This window comes from Gymnoscopelus braueri, assembly GCF_963280865.1.
Source record: "Gymnoscopelus braueri genome assembly, chromosome: 12".
NCBI classification, from domain to species: Eukaryota; Metazoa; Chordata; class Actinopteri; order Myctophiformes; family Myctophidae; genus Gymnoscopelus; species Gymnoscopelus braueri.
In genome coordinates, this window is record NC_137614.1 from 34,917,111 (window position 1) to 34,941,601 (window position 24,491).

The 24,491-nt window shown below is 40.5% G+C and overlaps 1 protein-coding gene across 1 annotated transcript; it reads right to left on the reverse strand.

Moving 5' to 3' along the window:
- Positions 1-867: 867 nt before the first annotated feature.
- mapk13 (mitogen-activated protein kinase 13) lies at positions 868-15,583 on the reverse strand. Its single transcript, XM_080445777.1, has 12 exons — positions 15,148-15,583; positions 14,258-14,387; positions 13,902-13,960; positions 12,962-13,067; positions 12,341-12,370; positions 9,482-9,529; positions 9,285-9,399; positions 5,931-6,002; positions 5,688-5,767; positions 5,211-5,289; positions 1,819-1,992; positions 868-1,487 (listed from the first exon to the last, which is right to left on the reverse strand). Exons 1-12 carry the CDS (start codon positions 15,270-15,272, stop codon positions 1,369-1,371), a joined length of 1,137 nt encoding a protein of 378 aa, XP_080301903.1. The 5' UTR covers positions 15,273-15,583; the 3' UTR covers positions 868-1,368.
- Positions 15,584-24,491: the final 8,908 nt, after the last annotated feature.

The window sequence follows — 24,491 nt, forward strand, 5'->3', positions numbered from 1 at the left end:
ACCTTTTCTCTCTTGCAATAAATCATAAACTAATAACCTGTTTTAGGCTGCTATGCCATCAAAATCAATAAAGCTTAATCCACTTTATAGCACTAGTTCACAAAGCTTGGACCGGGCTTAAAGTAAAATACAAATCGAGTATTGTCACCTAAGGGCTTCTGTTATGTGATAATACGATTTAAAGCTGCAATCCATAACTTTTATGGCCTTTTGAACAGGGGTCTCCCTCGTGAGACCACATTTATACTGCTCATCGAAGAGGCAATCCCTCTTGGCCAGGGGAGATAATGCATTTATGAGCTTCAGGTAGTACTACATGTCAACCAGTAGGTGTCCTACCCAACACCAGTGTCTACATTTTTAAGTGGAAGAGTGCAGACCAATTCCAACCATTGCAGATGTGTTAGTTATATTGTAGTAACATACTCTAATATTACTCTATAGTACCAAACATACAGATTAAAATAGCATTTTATTTATTAAAATAAGTTTTGCAGCTTTGCAGCTTTAAATAAGTAAAACAAATATAATTATAATATTGTCCCCACCCCTGTGGGGTATTTTTTATCACAGTACATTTGCACATACTGTACATGAAATGTGTCATCTGCATTTAACCCATCTTATTAGGATCAGTGGGCAAGTGCCATTAATACAACGCCCGGGGTTTAAGTGTCTTGCTCAGGGACACATCAACACACAGACCAGGGCCAGGGATGAACCGGGGACCTTTTGTTTACCAGGCGGCCTCTCTACCCATTCAGCTATGGCCACCCTGGTTGACTGACTTGTGTTGTATCAATCAATATTTTTGAAATGTGATGTTTTGTGGAATGTATAATACAAAGTGGACATTTCCCTGGACAGTTAACCAGCAACATTGACTATTTATTCCAAAAACAAACAATTTCACAGAACATATCCTTATATAGAAAAATACATTCAGACAGCACACTGAGTCCTGAGACATGTGTCACAATAACTTTGTAAGGCGTTTCACTGATAAGGAATGGGGGCTGGGGAGCCGTGTGTACATCTAATAAATGATTGCTCACCCCTGCTAAAACATAATTTGAACATTGTGACATACAGTACATGTTTGGGATAACAATACACACAGTAAAATCCTCCGTGTTATTAACACTCTCAGTGTTAAATGAACACAGGATTTTACTGTGTAGTGCTCCATGAACAAATGAACACATAGATCTAACGAATCCAATGTGAAAGAAAACGGATGAAGCCAAGGCTGAGAAAGGTACACAGTCAAATCAGAAGAGTGTACAAATGGAACCAGAAGATGTACCCTTACAGGTCCATATGGATACTTTGTACACTTTGTAAATTAACACTGAGGATTTTAGGGTTCTATACTGTAACTGTTGGTTCTTGGGCAACTCTGTCATGAGGAATAGTGAGCACATTTCTTCTCTTGGAGTCTCGTCGAGGAAACGGCACAAAGCTCTTCACTTCTCTGAAAGATAACCCTGTGGATAAAAGTCAAAATAATTATTTTTGCATTATATATATATATATATATATATATATATATATATATATACACACACACACACACACACACACACACACACACACACACACACACACACACACACACACACACACACACACACTATATATATTCAATTGAATTATTCAGACAAGAACACCCAAGGTGTTCTTTACTGTGATTATTGGCCTTTGGCCAATCAGTTTTCTAATCTAAAACAGACTCCTGAACATTGTTATAATAGCAAACAATGATTCATTTGTCTGTTGAATAAAAAAAACATTCATGTCTTATTTTCATGCACTTACTCGTCCACTCCTCAAGGGACAGTGTGGCGTTATCATGGCTGTCATCGTATGGCTGTGGCTCAGGGCAGTCCTCCGGGTCTCTCAGGCCGTCAAAGAACGGATGCTCTAGAGCCTGTTCAGCAGTTGGCCTCTGCTCCCCATCCAGCACCAGCATCTTCTCCAGCAAATCGACAGCTAGAAATTTCAAGACCACACATCATGTGTTAATTTTGACAGCACATTTTGATTTAGTTTTAGTCTTTTGAATACAATTTAGTTTCAGTCATATTTTAGTCATCTGAAAAGTTTTAGTCTAGTTTTAGTTGACTAAATATCATACGATTTTAGTCGACTAAATCTACAGTTGATTTAGTAGACACATATTATTTTTGTCAGGCCTTGATATCGTCGTAATGCCTGATTTGTAGACTGCCGAAAACAGCCGATCTACAAGCTCACTGCTATATTCGGAGCGTTACACCCACACACAACCAAGCATATAATGAATTGTCTTAGTTCTACTGTAGTCCCTCCCTAACATTTTAGTCTAGTTTTTATTTGTTGACAAAATTGTCAATATATTTTGATGACATAGTTTTTTTAGTCATCATTGCTTAGTTTTTTGTTTTGTTTTTAATCAGTGAACTAGTCTACATCTTCTTTATGTGAGACATGACAAAACCTTTAAAATAATAGTGTACCCTTTTGAGGAGATTGTGCAAGTTGGTGAGAACTTTTCTTAGTTATGACAGAACAGCTCATTCTGTAACCGTAACCGTTTGTTACCGTTTGTTGTTAGAAAACCTTTGATTTTGAACTGCTGTTCTTAAACATTTTCATGTCAAGGACCCCCAACCCCACAACGCGTTGCATCGTGATTCGTGACACGTTATGAGCTTGTATATTGGCTTGTATTTTTTACCCCACTTTGAGAACCTGAACCTGAGAACCATAAATAAGGTTAATCAAAGAGTGAAAAACCTTGCTAGAACAACATTTTGATTATGCAAGCTCTTCATGGTACACAGGCATATTTGCAAATTTGAAAAATAAGCTACAAACTTCACAAAATAAACTAGTTGCGGTTAGCCACCGACTTTGTACCTGCTAATTTCAGATAGCTGTATGGGAACAAACTCCTTTTTATACTCTGCAGCTGTAAGGTGGAATGGGTTACCCAAAAGGCTTAAGACTATCAGCTCCCCTATCCCCTTTAAGTCCTCCCTGAAGATATGGCTGAATAGCAGCTGGACCTGTCAAGCAGGATACCTCCTTCCCATTCATATCTTTAGTTGCAGTTTCCTCAGTCCTGTTTAATTTTAATGTTTTTATCTTTATTTATTTTTTGAAATGTATTGTACTGCATGCTGTATCTTTATACTATTGCTTTTCCTCCTGCCTTTTGTGGAATGTACACTCACGTACCCATGTCTCTTGCACGCGCACACACACACACACACACACACACACACACACCCCACACACACACACACACACACACACACACACACAAAAGAGAAAAGAGAAAAGAGAAAAGAGAAAAGAGAAAAGAGAAAAGAGAAAAGAAAAATAATAATAATTTAACTCACTCCTATGTAACACTCACACACACACACTTGTTTATTATAATTTTTCAGATACATCTCACATTTTACAAGGGACTGCAAATAAGCTTTTAGCTTTTTTTGCGTGATGTATGTATATATATATATATTTTTTTTTTTTTTTTTTTTTATCCCGCGATTTTTGTAACCCATTTTTTTCACCCGGTGCCAATTTCCTAAGTGATCCTGGGCACTACACCAGCCCTACACCAGTATTACACCTGTCACCCCACAGTAGGGAGGCCAGGGCCGAGCTCATGCTTCCTTCAGGCATGAGAGCCAACTGACCTTCTTGTCACCTGACAGGGGGGAGTTTCCCTGGTTGGACGTAGCGCGTGGAAGGAACACGTTATTCCAACCAGTTCCCTTCCCCTCCATCAGGCGCCCCGGCTGTCATGGGGGAGGCGGTATAGTGACCAGGATTACTACATGTTTTTGTGAGGGTATTAACTACCCTAGGAGACACGGGGAGAACATGCAAACTCCACACAGAGTAGGCCCTTTCGCCAACCCCACCTAGGGTATGGGCGCTGATGACGCGGAGGAGAAGACACGCCCCCAGTGCCCACAGCGTCCCCGGCGGGAATCGAACCCAGGACCTTCTAGCTGTGAGGCGACAGCGCTACCGACTGCGCCACCGTGCCCCTTTGATGTATGTATTTTCTGTACATATAAACATTGTCAACAAACCACTGATCTAGTGGATGTATTGCTTAACATCCATGTCTAAGTATGTGAGCTGTTTCACTGTTTGAAATGGATTATCTTCATAGGTAAAGGGAGTATAAATGAGCAACAATCTAAATACGATGCAAATATTGTAGTACATAATGTTTTGCTGCTAGGTATTTGCTAATTAATAACTGCATTGTTAAAACAAGAAACATTTCATTCACCAATGCATTAAATTCACAGCTATTTAACTTGACAATTTTGTGCAGATAAATAATAGCACACATGCCACGTGATACTAGTCTAGACGCTAGGCTCACAAAAGAACACATTGACTAACGTGGAAACGAGGCACCACACATTTAGTGCAAGGTTATGCTGAATTTATTGTAAGTTGTGCGGTGTTGCACTTCGAAAATAGCTGAAGTATAAAACAGGCTTTTTATATGCCCGTTGTTGACTGGCATATACAATTCTTTAACTGCAAAAATCACAACACAAATTAAAATTTAGTTAAACTACCAGCAAAGTAATGCTACAAAACGTTGTTTAAAGCTGCAATCCGGAACTTATTTAAATGAATAAAAAGTTATTTTAACCTATCTGAATGGCAGAGTATGTAAATACAATATAACTAATACATCTGTGTGGTTGCAGTGGTTGGAGGTGGTCTTCCTACTCTTCTGCCATGTGTAGATTGACAGGAAATGGGAAGAGAGTCGGGGAGTGACACGCAGCAAACAGGTCCGTCTGGCTCGGTAAACGAACCCGGTATTCGCTGTCGGGCTGCATCAGAGAAATGTGGTATGTGCCTTGACCACTCGGCCATCGGCGCACCAATTCCTACTCTAACTTTGAGAGATTTTGATCTAGTGATGTCAGATAGGACACCTACTCGTTGACAAGTAGCACAACCTGAAGCTCAAAAGCACAATATTTCCCCTGGTCAGTGGCAGATGTTTGGTCTCTCATGCGGAAGAGCCGGGTTTGAATCCCGGATAGGGTATAAAAGTTACGGATTACAGCTTTCACTACATTAATTGACACTGAATGTACCCTCTCCAGCTTAAGTGAAGATTAAAATAAAGAGTGGCAATCATGTTGAGAAAAAGGTGTTGTTGCTACAGTTGAACTTACCCTGGGAACAAGCCCTTGGGAACACCGTCGAGAAGTCCTTTCTGGGAAAACGAGGGAGAGACTTGATGTAACTTTTGGCCTGTTTCAGAAAGAACAAATAACAAAAATCCTAAGTAACACATCATTACACAGCAGCTCATATCTAGTTTATAATATACTCGTATTGTCAATAATGGGAGCCATAAGGAGCCATCTGACAAGCTGTATGGCTTTTGGCTCTACCTGCAAATGATATTTATCATTATGCAGTATTTGTTTGTATAGGGCAGGCTACAGTAATTGGACCAAAGACAGTCTGAATATTTGTATACTGTAGTTTTGTTCAAATGCAGGTGAAAGACATCCCAGTCATTAACAACCCTGTGACAGTTATGTAATACCTTACAATGTACATGATCATTTGATTCAGCTGATAAAAATAAATTAATATTTGTAGCAGAACAGTGAAAAATGTACAGGTTGTAGTTGTTGTCGTACCTCTGGGCTGTCTAGCTTCTCCGTGAACTCGGGCCCAGGTACACCCGTCACTTTCATGATCTGTGTTAACTGATCCATGTCTGATAGCCAAAGGGTTACAGTTAAAGACAGTTTAACTAGATCTGTGATCATAAACATGCTGTTAACATGTAGTAGTTCAATAGACATGCATTTTTCTGGATGTGCTTGTTAACGGTTATACGGCCTTCATGCGGGCAAAAGACAAGGGAGATGAAAGGATACAGTCCTTCCCTTTGAAAAGGGTTTTTCCATTGATCATCTCTGCCATGATACAGCCCACAGACCAGATATCCACTGGGATAAAAAGAAAAAAGAACATCCATGACAAACCAAACAGAATGCACATCATGAAAGGCAATGTAAATAGATATGGACTTCTGACAGAGCCCAGTGTGGTACCCCTGTTACTCGGAACACAGTCAAATCGTGTAAATTTATCCATTTGTAACTCTGAGATTGTACAAATCTTGTAATCAACTTTACTAGACCCTTAAGGTTAACTTTTTACACTCTCAGAGTTAAATGAACACTCGTGATTTTATTGTACACACGAATAAGTAGGAATGAGGAAAGAGGGTGTATAGCAGGAAAACCTCCCTATTCCAGAGAAACAAGAATCTATTGTGCCATGCACTGTAACACAGCATACCGAGTGATTAATGAGGAATATGATCCCGCGAGGGACATAAACTTTCCTGGGTTGCTGTCTGTGCAACGTTCCCTTTACAGGCTCTGTTTACATTATTTACAGCATTATAAGGAAAACAGCATTAATAACTCCCATGAAAGTCAGCTTTCTACTTGCACAGGTACAGTATGTGATTCTAGAGATACACCATTACCATTGCTATTCCACTCTAAGTGATGAAGAGGGTTTCAAATTAATCTCATAAGTGCTAGACTTGCACAACTTGCTGATCCTATAAAAGTGATACAAGTTACCGCACTGACTCCCTCCAGTGGTTATTTTTTGTGGCGTAACCCTAGTGAAAACATCATTTTTTCAAAATTTCTAATAGGATCCTATAGGATTTTGAAAATCCTATAAGAATCCTATAGGATTTTCCAAAGTTCCAATAGAATCCTATAGGATTTTGAAAATTGCTAATAATTTCTGTCACCTCTATCATAATGTTATTGAAAACGTGTTGCGATGTGATTCACTGTGAGCTTGCAGATCATCTATCTTCAAATAGCTGATAGGGTTAAGGCGGTTACACACCGGGGAATATGCGAATATACGCAAAATTCGGACTCATTCCGAATAATTAAAAGACGCTTTTTTCGCTCCGCGAAACTGGTGTGGAAGCTTGCATTGACTTTATAAGGTTTTTTAAAAAAACGTATTATTCGCATGAAAAAAATCGCCCCGGTGTGTAAGGACCTTTAGAGTGGTTAAACTGATTCTGATGCTAATTCTATAGAAACTGTAATTTTGCTAGGGACCCCTTGAAACACCTTCAAGGACCGCTGGGGGTCCCCGGACCCCACTTTGAGAACCACTGCTTTAAACCACTGTATGGTTGAAACATGGACATCATCTAAAGTTTTCATACAATAGGCCTACAATCATAGACATTCAAATTCCAAATAAATTAGACACTATGGTAAACAAGGACTACTTCCTATGGCGGAGGTCTAATAATGTGGACTAATACACATCACACAGTACTGTCTGAGACAATGGTCTGACCACAGAACTCCCCTCACTGTCAGTTCGCACACTTTTCATTTCTCCTGACTGAGTCAGATCTGACACATGTCATCTGTGAACGCAACTTCCCTTTTCAGCGTCGAGGTAGGTTTCTTTCTTTACTTGTCTTCCTATATTTACAGTAACATAGTTACATATAGAGCACCGAAGTCTGACGTCACTGCCGCTGAAGGGCGCTATCCCCCTGGGTCGCGCCGTTATTTTTTGTGTTGAAATCCTCATAGGGGAATCTTAGATCACGTCACATAAGAACTGTGTTCCAAAAATAAACAAATCATCCGGGCATTTCTGTCAGGGGTGGCTCTGAAGCGTTTATGCTATTCATTCATATTTGACACAGGTTTGGTTGGTGTCCACTCTGAGAAATACGTGCGCGCACTTCAGTGACGAGGCAACACTATGAAAATAATATTATTGCATCATTTCATAGCATCTATGTAGCAGGCTACATAGCCTAACGTCTCTCATACAATAATGTGTGAAGTTGTGCAGAGTAAGTAAGCTCAGCTGAATGTATACTTCCTCATACGACAAAAATAGTGATCTACAAGCTTTGTAGATCGGCTATTTTCGACACATAACCCGTGGTATGGCGAAGTATAGATCAAACTCACTCGCGCTCATTTAGATTTGGAGGAGCAGTTAACTGGAGCTCGCTACCCCTGACTATAAAGAGCACCAGCAGCCACCTCCTTTTTAAGATAAGGGTCAAAGCATGGCTTTTAGAAAATGTTGCAGAATAGTAGGGTCACTTACTGTATGTTAGCAATGCGATTATATGTATTTATGCTGTAGGTAGTGTTGTATTATTTATTACTGTACTGTCTACCTGTTTTTTTTTTTTGCAATGTTGTTTGTCTCAGATCAAGGACCACAATGAAAATATGTCGCAAGACTTTTATGTGTCTGTATCCTTGACGTTTCTACGATGAACATGATGTAACATGTGTTTTTTCCTGTATAACGTCTAATAAAATCAAATCAAAATCAAATCAAACTCGCGGTAGGCTAATGTTTGTGCTTGCACTAACTGGATGTGTCATTTTCGAGTAGCCTATACTGTACATGACTGATATATTTCTCTTATATATCCCCCACCCTCTCTCTCTCTCTCTCTCTCTCTCTCTCTCTTTCTCTCTCTCTTTCTTTCTCTCTCTCTCTCTCTCTCTCTCTTTCTTTCTCTCTCTCTCTCTCTCTATTTCTTTCTCTCTCTCTCTCTCTCTCTCTCTCTCTCTCTCTCTTTCTTTCTCAGAGATCAAGATATTAAGGGGATCAGCAAAAAGGCAGTTTCATCAATTGTGTTATATCATTATATCAGTTAATAAACCAAATTCAGACAATTGTAGTTTTTCATTTGAATTGGGGTAGTGCTGTCTGAAGGAATGAGTACATGTGTGAATGTATTCAACTGGGGCAGTGTCATATAGTATTATAATTCATACCCAGCTTTTATGAATGGTTAAATGTTAGCACAATGTTAGTAATGTATACATCCTATATGTACATTTGAATACAGTAGATTATTCTTTAAGAAAATAAACTCCCAGTCAAGAAGTCATATAGGATCCAATAGAAAAATCTAACTAATAACTAATAACTAATAACTAATAACCTATAGATTCCAAAAGAAACAATCCTATAAGATTTTGGAACAAATCCTATTGGATAAATTCTTATAGGATAATAATCATATAAGAATAAATCCAATAGAATTTGTTCCAAAATCTTATAGGATTTCTTTATTGGATTTTTTCTATCGGAATCCTATATGATTTGTTGACCAGGGAACAGTTAGGGCAATGGTATAAGCCAACACGACAATGAGAATGGAAGTGAATGCGTAACAGCTATGATTGTCTTGCCGGTCTGCGTGTAGTGCATCCAGTTTAGAATGACCTCGGGAGCCCGGTACCACCGCGTCACCACATAGCCCGTCATCTCAGCGTCTGTGCTGCGAGCCAACCCAAAGTCCAGGATCTGCAATAACAAGAAACTATTTGATTGTGATCCTGGAGGTTTTTTTCTCTCCGCAAATCACAGATTTCTTCAGGGCACAAACCTTTAACTCGCAGTCTTGATTTACAGCCAAGTTTCCAGGCTTTAGATCCTGTCCAAACGAGAAGATGAGATGAGTCACATCTAGAACAAAGTAGTGTATATGCCCTGTGCCTTGTTCAAAGTGAGATCTTAATGTTCAGTACTTGACTGAGGTGATTGCAGTGAGTACTTGAGGTGATTGCAGTTTAAAACAGTTTTCTTTATTTACAACTTGATACTTTGACATAGGAGTGCAACAGTTAATTGAACTAATCGATTTAATCAAATTTAAAAAAATATAATTGGTTTAAATAAAATAATTGGTTTTGGGGGAAAACTTAGCTGATCTAAAAGCTCAGTTCTTTTTGCATATATTAAATAGGGGTCAATCAGTCTAATCCCTTACATTGATTATAAAATATCAATTAGAATTTTCTAATTTAAATTAAAAAAGAAATAGATTAAAAAAAATGTTTAAATAAAAAAATAACACACTGCAAGAAAAGTAATCAATAGATGGGTTTCCCGTTGGTAAACATGAGAGGATGATGCGCGCGCAGTGGAGGGAAGAGCCTGTAGAGGGCGCTATTACCCGCAGCAGCTCTGGCCATTGCACATTGATAAAATAAATGGTCTTCACCGGGTTTAATGAAAGTAGATTAAATGATGCAGTTTGTAATATCTTCTTTACTCAATAAAAATGATTTGTCGGAAGTTGGATCTGTCTGTATATAATAGCAGCATTATGCCTATTATGCCTATAATAGCAGCATTATGCCTATCTAAATCCCGAAAATAACAATAGAGTGAATGGCACTTCCGGGTCGTTCTACCTCCCGCATGCGCAGATCGCACACTCTGCTCTGTGATGACGTCGCGCGGAAACCCATCTATAGAATAATGGCTAAGAAAATAATTGATAGTTGAAGCCCAACGTTGACACATTTTGAACAGCCATTCAACACTATGACTCAGTCAAAGGTAGGCAGGACCAGAAAGATTCAGAAATGTGACACAATATGGTCTCCCACTGTATATTCACCTAAATTGTAACGTGATAATTGTGAGACTGAAACGTAAGTATTTATCACCAGAAGAATTACCATGTTATGGTATAATACTAATAGGGTTTCATTCTTCCTTTTCTGTCAGTCATGGTTTTAACAGGGTTTGAATTTGGAAAGTCTCACAAATTAAACAATACTGCAATATACCTGGCTACAAGCATCAACACTGTCTCACACACATACACACGCACACGCACACGCACACACACACACACACACACCCCCCTGTCTAATGATACACACCTCAAAGATGCACTCCCCTAGACGCTAGTAATTAGGTACCAGCTCAAAAGGACCATACCAGCATCAATACGTCATTGTCTATACACAGCTTTGGCTATATATCATAAAAGACATTTTGCTGTATATGGCTTTGAATTTAGATTTCACCTTCATTAAAATGTTTCTCTAAAGTCATTAAAACGTCACAGAACATACCTGATTAACTGAGTCAATGATAAACATTGCATGGTTAATACAGTAGGTCATGGACATTTGAATTTCGTTCATAAATCTATCTTTTCTACAGGATGCAATAATGCAACAATAATATAGCTATTATTGAAAAAAAAACATCATGCAATACTTAGTGAGTTGGCTTGGTATCTCAAGGAGGTTTCAAGTCTCTGCAAGTTACCATACTGAAATGAATGGAATCTAATGATTCGAACATCACACAAACCACGGCATGCTTTGGAAAAGGGTCAACAGTAATGTCAAGTTTACCAAGAGTCATAGACAATGATCTAGACCACCGGTATGGTCCTTTTAATCAAGTCCTCCACAATATTCCTTACATATAATACACACATGCACTGCTGGTCCAGGACATGTTCTAACTCACATAGTCATAGATCAGAGTCTACTCATCTTACCTGTTAGGGCAGGGTTAGGAATGATTCAATAACAATGACAAATTAAAACAACACAGTCACTCCTGTGTAATGCAAGTAACAGAGAATAAAGAGCTATGTACTGACTAAGGCCAGACGGAGAGCACAAATCACACCCATTTTAAAGGCCCTCCACTGGTTGCCTGTTGGTTTAAGAATTGATTTTAAGGTCATTTTATTGGTTTTTAAATCGCTAAATGGAAATGCACCTGCCTATTTATCTGCAATTCTCTCTGGGTATGTGCCTAGAGCTCTCTCAGGTCCTCTGGCACTGGTCTCTTATGTTCCAGAGGCTAGAACTAAAAGGCACGGAGAAGCAGCCTTCAGCTATTATGGTCCTACAATGTGGAACAGCCTGCCTGCTCTCTGAATCCATGGACAGTTATAAAAGAAATCTTAAGACACACCTTTTTTTGCATTGCCTTTACCTAGGTTTTAGCATTACTCCTTTTTTTTCTCCTTTGTGTTTTTTTAATGTTTTTGTTCTTTTCCCTTTCAATAATGTTTTTAAAATGTTTTTCTTATTTGATCTGTGAAGCGCATTGGGTTGCAATTGCTGTATGAAATGTGCTATACAAATAAAGTTTGATTTGATTTGATATCTACAACACGGGCCTATGAAAATGAACAAACCCTGGTTAGTTGTAATTTATGGTGCCTGGCAAATGTAAAGCTATTGCGAAGTCTTATTTAGTCAGACCTTTTGAGAAATGTCTCAAAGATTTACCCAAGCGAAGACAGAGGTGCCAACATTACCCCAAGCCACATTGATGCCTGGTTTATGCTAGGTTGCACACTGTGTTGCACACCCAAGATAGCAGATTTACAAGCTCACAACGTGTCACGGTGTGACGTGCTGTGAGCTTGTAAATCTGTGCGACACCAACACGCAAGTATAAATCACCCTTTACTCTCACTTACCCTGTGGATGATGCCAGCCTTGTGAATGTACTGCAGAAAAGGAGACACAACAGGACATGGAGATATTTTTGGTTGTTGTTGCAGAGAGAGAGATTGCCAACATGCCAAAATGAGTGCAGTACTTTTACGGTGCCACATTAACGGAAATGCATTATTAGAGAATTATATAAGCATATTGTAATCAAGCCCACTGTGTGCTTGTGGAAAGGAGCACATGATTAAAGCTTGCCCACTCCAAACACTAAAATGGGGATTAGTCACCCTCCGTACAGCAGACCAGGAGGTAAGTGCTTGGCTCGAGGACTTTGCACTAAAGAAATATATAAATACATTCATCGATGCACTTTTCTGGCATTATACAATAATCTATTTTATTGTATTATGACATGCAGCACAAGGCACATGCATCTGGTGTGACTGCATCATAAGATTTGTATTAGTTCTAGATTTGCCCCAGGCCAGAATGTATCAGACCAGTTTTGCATACAGTGTAATAGATAAGTAAATAAATGAGCTGCTTCTGCATGGGGACTTATTGTCTCATGGGCAAGTCTCATTTAAGTTTTTTTGATGAGACAATTCAGACTTTGCCTTTGTGAGAGGCCAGCTGTAGCAGCTTACCCTGAGTCCACACAGCATCTGGTACACCAGGAACTGAACTCTGTCTTCAGACAGATGTCCTCGCACCTTGGACAGGTCAGTAAACATGTATGGCATTACCAAGTAGCTATGGAGACGGGGTCGAAAAGAGAGAATGAGCGAAAGGGACAGAAAGAAATAGACAGAGAGAGGAAGAGGAGATAAATAACCAGAATAAAGAATGATGGAACCCAGCAACATCAGGTTTGAAGTTGGGTTATTATCACTAAACCAGGACTTTATAAGTCATAGCATAAATATTAACAGCAGTTAAATAAAGCTGTCATTTATTGCATAATTATGACACAGAGACGACTAAAGACCCAAAAGCCCATCTGTTCCCCTGTCTCGTATACACTCCATATTATCTGGTGGATGTATTAACATTACTCATTAGATGGGATCCAACATTCTCTTCCTAGTGTACTGACTGTTCCTCCATTTTGCAGTAATATGAGAAGTCACAGTTCCTCAACAAATCTGGTTTAATCTAGAAGTTGGCCTACATTATGGGAGTGAAATATGTTCAACTGAACTGCATATGGTGTCAGTAGGAATAGGAAACCCATCTTGATTGCAACACCAAGCTCCTTCTGCCAAAGAAAGGCTTCACATTCGCATCATATTGTAGATGGCTGTGAGACCATAACTGACCACCATAACTGACCACACTGACCAATAATCCCTAGTTCTTTCCATTGCTCTGATGAGAAAATTGAGAAGCCTGTGACACTAATAGAACAGGTAACCTGAACCTGTAGGGGATAGGACTATTGTTTGGCTAGCAAAACTGGAAACCGGCTTCCCAAGGATCTGCAGTGGCCTTTATTTCAGGCCGATACTATAGCTACCAATCATCAAAGCCCAGCCACTGCCTCTGCCTGAGGTATTTTTCTGTCATGGTGTGTTCAATACTACTCACAAGTCGTGGAAATCGTCAAGGCCCGAGGCAGGCGTAAACACGTCTAGAAGTCCTATCACCTGATGGGAAAGAAAAACCAAGGTGAGAGATATTGGGCTGCGGTGCGTTGTGGCTGTCTGTACCGTGTACCAGTGACATGGGAACAGGCCAAGGAGGGGCGAATGTTTCATATCGCCATAATCGAGGCGTGGATCACAGATGGGTATTTCATCTTGGGAGTCAATAATGATTGCGCAAGCAAGCACTTGTGAAGGAAGTGAGGACGGGAAGTCAGTTGGTATAAACTGAGCTCCAGAGGATCCGGTGCTGTGTGATGGGCTCTCTGTGCTGTATGTAGCAGTGGGCTATATACTCACATTTTCATGCTTCATGTGTTTCAGCAGCCTGAGCTCCCTGTAGGCCCTCTTGGCAAAGATCTCTGACTGAAAGGGCCTATGAAGCTTCTTGATGGCCACTTTCTCCTTGGTCTTTTCGTTTACTGCTGAACTGAGAGACATAAAAAATAGCTCATTATATAACATTGGCACTGCAAAGGAGGCCACCCAACATGCACTTTGCTATTGCTTAATAATGATGCTAACTTTATTGATAGAGTGTCAGTCAGATGTGCAACAGCGTACAATAATAAAATGCATGAAAGAGTATGGCTAAACCAAAGCACCACATACATTGACAGCCTATAGAGGAAGAAAATGTTTCTTTTCAGAAGTTGATGGGGAGAAAATCAGTTTAATTCACATGCATAATAACAAATTGAGTCGGGAATTTAAAAAAAGGAGTAGCCTATAATGAGTGACAATTAAAACAAAAATCATAGCCTCTGTCTGCACTGCAGAGAAAGCCGTTGGAAGAAACCCTTTGCCTTGTGAGGTTATGCTCACAAATTGAAACCATATCCTCGACCACATCATTTGCACACAGCAAATGCACATACAGTTAAGTAGACAGTCAGTCAATTCTACATGCAGCAGTCAACGCCAAATGTAGCATGTGTCTGTGTGTGACAGTGATGTCACCCTATTACTAGTTTATACAGCCTTTCATAGCAGAGTGGGGGGGACTGTCTGGATACATTGTAAATAAACATAAAGGCCCACTGTAACTCTATGCAGGGCAGCAGGCGCTACAGTATAACGAGGCTTCGATCGCTGTACGTATTCCCTCCACTGCGATCCCAACGAAACCGAACCTCGTTTGTTTAAAAAGTGCAACGTAATAAAGCGACGATCAACGGCGACTTACTTACCACACGGAGCCATACGCGCCCGTCCCGATCTGTTTTAATCGCGTGTATTTCTCCGGTACTTCCCACACCGTCTTGTTGATCTCCTCACGGGAAAACACAGCCTCCTGAGCTTCCATGTCTGACATGAATCTATAGACTATATATGAAACAGCAGAAACGCCGATCGGCGCTGACTAGACCTCTCTCGGTCGTTCTCTCCAACCTCCTAGTACTCCTACGCCTTTTAGCAAATCACTTGCTTGAAAAAGGTCACACAGCGTGTACTGTCTGCGCACTCCTGTCACTCAGGGGTGACGTGAGCAATGCTACTTTCTGCTACGAACACTCTGGTGGGTTTATGATCAGCTTCAACTCTTCAAGTGCTGATACAAAAACACTCAAGAGGTAATTACAGCCCCGGGGTGATTGTGGCTGCTGCTCTCTAAACCAGAAATCTGTCTTTCTTGCCTGCTGAAACATGTCAGTGAGAGTTGCTCTTGTTCACTCCCACACATGGAAGGTAGGTGGTACACTTGCTGTGAATAATTATAGCCTGTTTTATGAATCAGAACAAGCACAGCAGATTAAAAGTAACTGCATGGAGTGAAATCAATCAATTTATGGTGCAAATGAATTGCTCTTTAAGAGCAATTCATTTTAACCGTTACTTGATTGATTTAATTCCATGTGTGTGCAATGTGCTTTTGACATAATTGGTAATTCCATCAAGCTCACAAAAATAGAAAGCACATTTCCTTTGTGATTTGAGGTACTTTTATCTGTCTGTTTGCAGCAGTTCTGTACCAGAGAGCCAGTCAGTACAGATTAGTAGCTATGTATTAAAGATGTGCACCCAATGTAGCAGTTTATTTCAAATGGGGTAGAATAACAACATAACATAACAAGTGTCAGTATGAGTTTCTCTCTCTCTCTCTCTCTCTCTCTCTCTCTCTCTCTCTCTCTCTCTCTCTCTCTCTCTCTCTCTCTCTCTCTCTTGCTAAAAGGAGTTTACTGAATGCACACACTATGAACTATGGCAGTATCATTGCTATGAGCCATTGAGAATCGAGGCCTTGAGGGCTTATAGTAAAGCCTGGTGGTCTTATAAAACACATTAAAAGACTCTTTATTGCAGCAGATTCTGCCACCCACTAGTGAGAGACTGAGAGTACAGGTCTCTTAAGGCAGCACTAACAATGTCAGACTCAGTTGATACAAACGACATTTTTTCCATGCAGTTGGGTCAGGTCTAGCTGCTTTTTTTTTGGACTCCCTGGTTTAATGATGTTGGGGTCAGTGGTGGAGTTAGTAGGCCTACACAATTAATTTTACAGTACCTTTACGTAGCAATATATCACAATATAAAAATACTTTGTTGCAAGTAAAAGGCCTGTATTACAAATTTTACTTGAGTAAAAGTACAAAAGTACTGGCATCAAAATATACTTACAGTACCAAAGTAAAAGTATACTTTAGTCAAGCTCACAACACATGGCATTGTGATGTGTTGTGAGCTTGTAGATTTGCTACAGTATTTTCAAAGTAGACCAAGTATAAAACAGCGCTCAATTGGTTTAGGTATGTTTTGTAATAATAATCTAAATCTACAGAGTAACTAGTAACTAAAGTTTTCAAATAATTGTAGTGGAGTAAAAAGTACAAATTTGGCTCTGAGAGATTGTTTGATTGATTGATTGAATACTTTATTAGTCAGAAATGTAAACAGCACGAAGTACAGTCAGACATTAAATCCTGAAGGATAACGTCCTGGGGACTTGTTTCTATTGTGGTCCTGTGTATTCAATTCATCAACATTGTATTAAAAAAATAACACAATAATACATATCAACAACTACAAAACACTATGTACAAATGCGAAAAAGGAAAATGTTGGTAGTGAATGAAACCTCCTTTCTATGGGAAAATTGCATTTGCCTCCCCTTGTGGTTTCCTGATAGATGGTTTTTCAGGCCTGTTTAAAAAGAAGCCAGGGATCCACATTTTTTTAATTGGGGGGAGGACCCCCAAACCCCCCGCTTGGGGGGTGTGGTCAGTGTATGCAATCATACAGAGATATTCACTTTTAAGTAATGAGGTGAGGCTACAGTTCATTGACTATCAAATGATGGTAACATTGTACCTCTAAGAGAAACTCTAGGGCAGGGTTCGGCAAGTAAGTTTGGTCTCGGGCCAAACTTTTTCAAAGACATTAGATGGTGGTCCAGAACACAATCAATGGATAATGTAGGACCTAGAACTTGCAACAAACAACCATATAATAACTGTATTGTTATAAACGTTACTACATAAAGATGTGGTATAACGGGCAGGTATAAGGGGCGGCCATAGCTGAGTGGTTAGTGAGCCCGCCTAGGGAGCCAGAGGCCCTGGTTGCCCCAGGTACGATTTCAGGCCAGGCCAACAAATGTGTCGATTAAATGAAATTTGTCCCTGAGCAAGACTCTTAACCCCTAATTGCTCACAGGCCCTCATTGGAAACAAGACCGCAAGGACTTTCATGAACAGACCTGTTAAAGGAATTATCCTTATAACAATTGATAGAAAAAGCATGTGGAATCAAATGTTACAGGTGCACACAGAAATGCTTATGTAATCCTTTTTGTGCAGGCGTCATCCTTGAATGTTTCACTTAGAGGATATTTAGTGAACATTTTATCTGGAGACAGAGAGTACTCCTCTTCGAACAAGAGCTCTTTCATGGTTGAAGGTCTCTTAGAATGGAGAGAAACAATGTATCATTTAAACAGCTTTGGTGTATTTTTGAGGAGTGAGGAGTTTTTCATCCAAAAGTCTCAAGAGGAAAGTTGACAGTGAAAACATAACATAAATCAAAAAATGGAAATAGAACAATTTCTTCATCATACCTGATTTAATCAATTCAAAGCTATTGCTGTCCATATCCTACCTGGACTGTCAGTCAGCTGTTGTAAGTTATTTACAAAATTATTTGTCGGGCCAGATATTATCGCTCGGGCCGCCTGTTGCCTACCACTGCTCTAGAGGGTTTGAACTTCAGTGATTTTTAATATTATCCTCTAAAAACACATTCTAGAGCATTGGACTGTGCAAAATGTTGACAAATTACTTGACCAATTACCCCAAACCACACCCCCCGAAATCTCCTGGATTCTGACAGTCCAATGTTGGCAGCCCTGAGTGGAGTAGAAGTACTGGTTGCGGTCGCTTATACTGTACCTACTGTAGTTTACATGACAGGGAGGCCATGGTGTGTTGATTAAGCCTGTGATCACCCACTAGCCCCATAAGAGGCTAACACTATAGACTATAAGCATGTTTTCAAAAGTAACTATTGATTCATCAGTAACATATATTGTTTGAGTCTTATCTAATCATTGGAAGCTCATATAGTTTGAGGCTTGGCTGGCTGTGTTAAACTAGCTCTGACTCTGTGGATTCTATAAACACAGGCACAGTGTTTATATTAAGTCAGTTTCAACATTCACTGAGCTGTTCTTTCTTCCATGTGACTCAAGATTCAAGAACCTTTATTGATACAGTATATCCCATTATATACATAAGAGGCTAAAATTGGGCTTCGGCTCCTCAACATTGTCACAACAGGAGAACATTGTATCTATTTATTTTAATCAAGAAAATAACAATAGAAATAGCAGCGTGCGTGTGTGTGTGTGTGTGTGTGTGTGTGTGCGCGCGCGTGTGTGTGTGTGTGTGTGTGTGTGTGTGTGTGTGTGTGTGTGTGTGTGTGTGTGTGTGTGTGTGTGTGTGTGTGTGTGTGTGTGTGTGTGTGTGTGTGTGTGTGTGTGTGTTTGATGTTTGCCTGTTTGCCTGGTGGAAAAAGCTGTCTCGGAGCCTGCTGGTCCTGAGCATGAGGCTGTGGTCCCACTACTTGTACCTGCCAGGTCGTAGCATGCAGCTGAAACAGTCCATGGATGGGGTGGCTGGAGTCTTTGACAATCCTATAGCTTTACTGACACACCATCTGTTGCACAGAATATCCTGGATGGAGGGAAGCTCCACTCAGACCCAGTTGAGGGCAGTGAGTGCAACTCACATACCAGCTGGTGCCTTTGTAGAAGGCCTGGATCTTGAGCCCCAAGCTGAACTTCTTCAGCGGTTAAAGAGGCATTGCTTGCCTTTTTTTACCACATGGCTTATGTGCTCATCCCAGGCGAGGCCTGTGATGCGAACTTAGAGGAACTTGAAGCTGCTGACTCTACATTAGAGCCAGAATCAGAATCAACCGTACTGTCACATCACAGGTTTACAGGTGAAAAACAGTGAATGAAATTAGTTTTTGTTATTTCCATAAGAGAAAGGGAAGAGGAAGAAGGGGGGCAAGGGGAAGAGAGGGAGAGAGATCAATAAAAACAAACAAAATATCTACATATTTACACATAGTACCGTATATCTATCCGGTGTGGTAAGTACCTGAAGTAAGACATAAAGGTGCGTGAGCATAGCAGCAGATATATACTGTTGATGACAATGGGGTCTAGCCTCTCTCCTCTCTTCCTGTAGTCCGCAATTAGCTCCTTGGTCTTGTCTACGTTAAGAGAGAAGTTGTGCTCCTGTCACCGTTCTTTTTTACCCGCTTGCGAAAGCTGCGGGTCTATGAAGAGGCAGACCTACGACTCATCATTCGACAAATTTGCATTCGACAGATTCATTTGCATTCGACAGATTTGTTCGACAGATTTGCGTCATTGGCTGTCGTTTAAGCCAATGGGATACTTTCCCATACTCTGAACGGGCGGCCTCGTCCTCCCAAGCTATGGGACTATGCAGTCCTCCGAGCGCTAGCCGAATTTGGCTAATAGTTAGCTTGTATGATGTTACTAACTAACTGTTTTTAGCCAAGCGCGCAAATGTCCGCTCCCCATTAGTTATCGACGCAAGTCGCGTTATTACTCTCGTAATTTTCATGTATTGTACATCCCAAAATAAAATTTATTAACCATGTTATGGTGCTGTAATGACTTTATATTTTCTCAACATAATACTGTCTTTCACACGGGCCTTGGAAAAGAGGATCGCTTCCGCCATTTTCTTCTTCGTTGGTCTAAACAATGACACGGTTGCCATATTTTGAGAGACAAATAAGCAACCAGGTCAATGAAAACAAGCCCAAAGATTTAAGTGACTATTAGGCTACATGAGCACTTTAAACCTATATGCATCGGCTATTTCATAATAGACGATTTGGAAATAGCCGATCTACAAGCTCACAACAAAATAATAACAAATAAAAAGCAACTACCTACATTTACAAGCAACTTCACAGAAAACAAGGTCGCTTGTAATTAGTATACATGGCAACACTAATACGAGTACTTTTCCCACCACTGTTGCTGTTTTTAACATGACTGCCCTGTTCACAAATGAATGAATACACACTACAACCAAGGTTACTGTAGCAACATTTTTCATGTAAGGTATGATGCTAAAATCAGCTGCATTTTATCAGAAAAAAGCAGATCTACAAGCTCACAACGCATCGCCGCCTTGTGAGCTTGTAGATCTGCTATTTTTTATTATGACGTTTTATTGAATACTTCATTTACAAAAGACATTAATGAAACCAAGTGGACCCATTTGGGTTTTTCTTTCATGTAAGCCAGTAGTGAAAAGGGCAAACTTGCAGTTATGCATTACAACTCAAGCCTAGCTGTTTCAAACAGTGAAATCAAAAGACAAGTTGTGAGCTTCACTTTTATAAAGGGTTAGGGTTACATTGCAGTATTGACACTTTTACTTAAGTACAACATTACAGTACTTTTTCCACCACTGTTGATGTTTTTAACATGACTGCCCTTACGCTACCTGTACTCTATGGACTCACTTAGTTTATTGTGAAAATAGTTTATTTCTTTCATACATAAATGAATACTAACTGGTCACCACCGGTCTTTTGTCCAGGAACAATGCATACAACACTATCAACCAGTCCTCCTGGGTGTGTGTGTGTGTGTGTGTGTGTGTGTGTGTGTGTGTGTGTGTGTGTGTGTCTTCATTTTTGTTGTTCATACATTTCTAAGTGAAACACTGTAGTTTTGACTTGGGTAAGGGTAGGCTACATTTTGAAGTAACTATATCAGCTGGTGAAAATAGTAGATCTGTGAAATTGTAGATCAATTATTTTCACTATCATTGATATTGTACACACACACACACACACACACACACACACACACACACACACACACACACACACACACACACACACTTTATATTGGTAGCCAACCAATGAACCTCTGTGGAGTTATTTTTGTTGCATTCGAATGGCTGAGATTTGATTTTAATGACAACTTTTACATTTTGTGCTGCAGATTGGGGCAAAAATAGCCTGCCGCAAGCGGGTATATTATGACTTTGTCATTTCTTGTTTTATGTCTCTCCGGTACGCTGTCTCGTTGTTGTTGATGATCAGACGTGTCACTGTTGTGTCGTTGGTGTGCGTATACCACCTGGGTATACATGGAGTAGAAGAGGGGGGTCAGGGGTTCAGGACACAGCCTTTGGATGCTTCTGTATTGAGAGAGGGGCAGAGGTGTTTGAGCCCATCCTCACCACCTGGCATCAAGCTGACAGGAATTCCAGGATCCAGCTGCTCAGGCTGGGGTTTAATCTTAGATCCCTGACCTTGTTGTAGAGACTGGAGGGTACAGTACTATGGTGTTACATATTGAGTTACAGTTTACAAACAGCATTCTCACTTAGGTGGGTGTGGAGTGTTGTGGCTATGGCATCGTCTGTGGAACTGTTTTGCCGGTGAGCAAATTGGAGAGGGTCCAGGGTGGGCAGTAACATGCTATACAAATTAGCACTTTAACATTCTTCTTAAAGCATTTACTCACTATGGGAGGGAGAGCAATAGGACGCCAATCATTTAAACATGGTGTGTGATTTGGAGCAGGAGAGGATTCCACACAGGGAACAGGAAAGGTTAAATGTGTCCATGAACACACCAGCCAGCTGCACCATGCACGCTCTGAGCATGTCAGCGGTGGTGGTGGTGGTGGGGGGGCTCCCTCCATGAGATTGGTGTTAATAACCTTGATAAGGGGGGTCAAAACTATTCAGCTCATCCGGGAGGGAGGCAGCGACATTAGCTGCACAGCTGGGTCTTCTTTTACTTCACCACTTTGAACCTGGGGTCCCTATTTTGGGCATAAAACATTTTTAAATGTTTGTATTTTTGAAAATTGCAGATCTATAAGCTCACAATGACGTGACACATTATGAACTTATAGATAAGGCATTTTCTTTCTTTTCTTTTTCTTTGGGGGGGGGGGAGGATTACATTAAAAAAAATTATATATATAGGGCTTAAAGCTACAATGTGTACATTTCCTGTCCTGACCTCAAGAGGTGGCTGCTTGTGGCTACAGTAGAATCAGTGCTGCTGTACGGGGCAGAGACATGGACACTCACATCACAGCAGAAAAAAAGCTCTGGACGGTGTCTACACAACAATGCCACGAATGGCTCTCGATGCCACGTGGGCGGACCACATCAGAAACGTGGACTTCTACAGAGGCCTCCCGCGGGTCACGGACAAGGTCAGGAACCCAAGGCACAGCTATAGGAAGGGAAAGAGACGCACCACCTACATAGACGCAATGCAACGTGACAGCGGAGCTATAGCAACACTGCTGAGCTCAAGACCCTAATGCTGGCTAGGAGGGCGGGGAGGGCTGCCATCCAGGAGTCCACGCTAGTCTGCACTCGAGGCATCACATCGCATCATGTCCTAATCGAAATTCAAACACCGTGCAAGTGCTACAATTTGTTTCCTCTGACCTGATAGAACACTCCTACTTACTCAGGGGAGAAAGATGATTTTGACCTTCAGGCAGTACCACTTCTCAACGAGTAGTTGTCATAGCCTACATATAGTATATATTGCATTAACATACTCTACCATATAGATTGGTCCAAATAAAAATGTATTCACTAAAAAAAAGTTACATATAGTGAAGCTTTAAGTGGTTAAATACCAATATTGTGTGTCCCTGCCACATACTACATGGGTCATTACCACTTGTGTGTCACTCATCTTGCTGTAATACTTTTGGCTGCTGTCATAGGTCTGCAGAGATCCAAACGAGTTTTCTTTTCCTCCGCTTTGTCTCCGGAGGCGATGTAGGCTACTTAATGAGCAGGAATGGTGAGATTGTAGAACAAGTGCAAGCAATGGTGCATTAAAGTGGCCAGTTCTGCAGGATGCAACTGAGAACAGAAATGCATTCATATTGTAATGAACCGTGGGTTCAATAAGGAATGATGACTCTTCATGATAGGAACAGTGTGTTATTCGGCTCTGTAAAGAACACAGAACAAAAACAAAAAACAATGCAACTCATTAACAGAAAGGTTACAACTATTCCTATCACTCATGGGTTCTCCTTTAACACACATACTGGTACAGTATATAAAATAAATAAAGAATAACGTTAAAACAACACATAAACAACAATATACACATTCCCCTGCACATATTAACTACATAATATACCACACCTACAAGTACAGTATATCAAATAAATGAAGAATAACAACATAACATAAACTATGATGAACACACATCCCTGCACACATTAACAAAATAATGAACACGATAAATATGACACAGATTCGCCCTGAGGCATGCTGGGAAGTCCCTCCACAGCCAACCAGCAGCCTGGGACGCTACAATATGTATGTGTGTGTTTATGGCTATAAATGTTCCTGCTCACACATTAATGGATCATTTAAAATGCTTCTAGAGGGCTTTGAGGATGACACAGGAGTTGTCTCCATTTTGCTTTTTGCTCAACATTGACTTGAGCCTTCTGCACAACTTGTACCAGGCTATTGCATGACTAGTATTGTTCTTTTATTTATTTGAACTTGAGCTATTATGGCGTTTATATGCAACTTTGTTTATGATATTACTTGGCTACATATGTCTTCCTTGGGAAAATTGGTTGTTAATAAATATTTTGTGCCCCCTTTTTCTCCCCAATTTAGTCGTTATGCCAATTAATTCCTCCCCACACACATTTCTGTTGTCACTGCTGTTATATCCTACTGACTCACCTGCCAGTGAGGAGCCCCTACCAGGAGGACGTAGGGTCTTCGTCCTACTCCTCCCACCCAACACTCCTCGCTGACAGGTGCTGCCCCAGCCCCATTACATGCAGTTACAAATATCCCCCTCCCCCGAACACGGGCCAATTGTGTTCATGTAGACGCCCGACAAAGCCGGATGCACCGCGGTGGATTCGAACCCACAACCTCTGTGGTGGCGTGCAGGGATTTTTCCACTGCACCGCTCGAGTGCCGATAAACAGGTTTATTTAACACAGGGAATTTGATTTTAT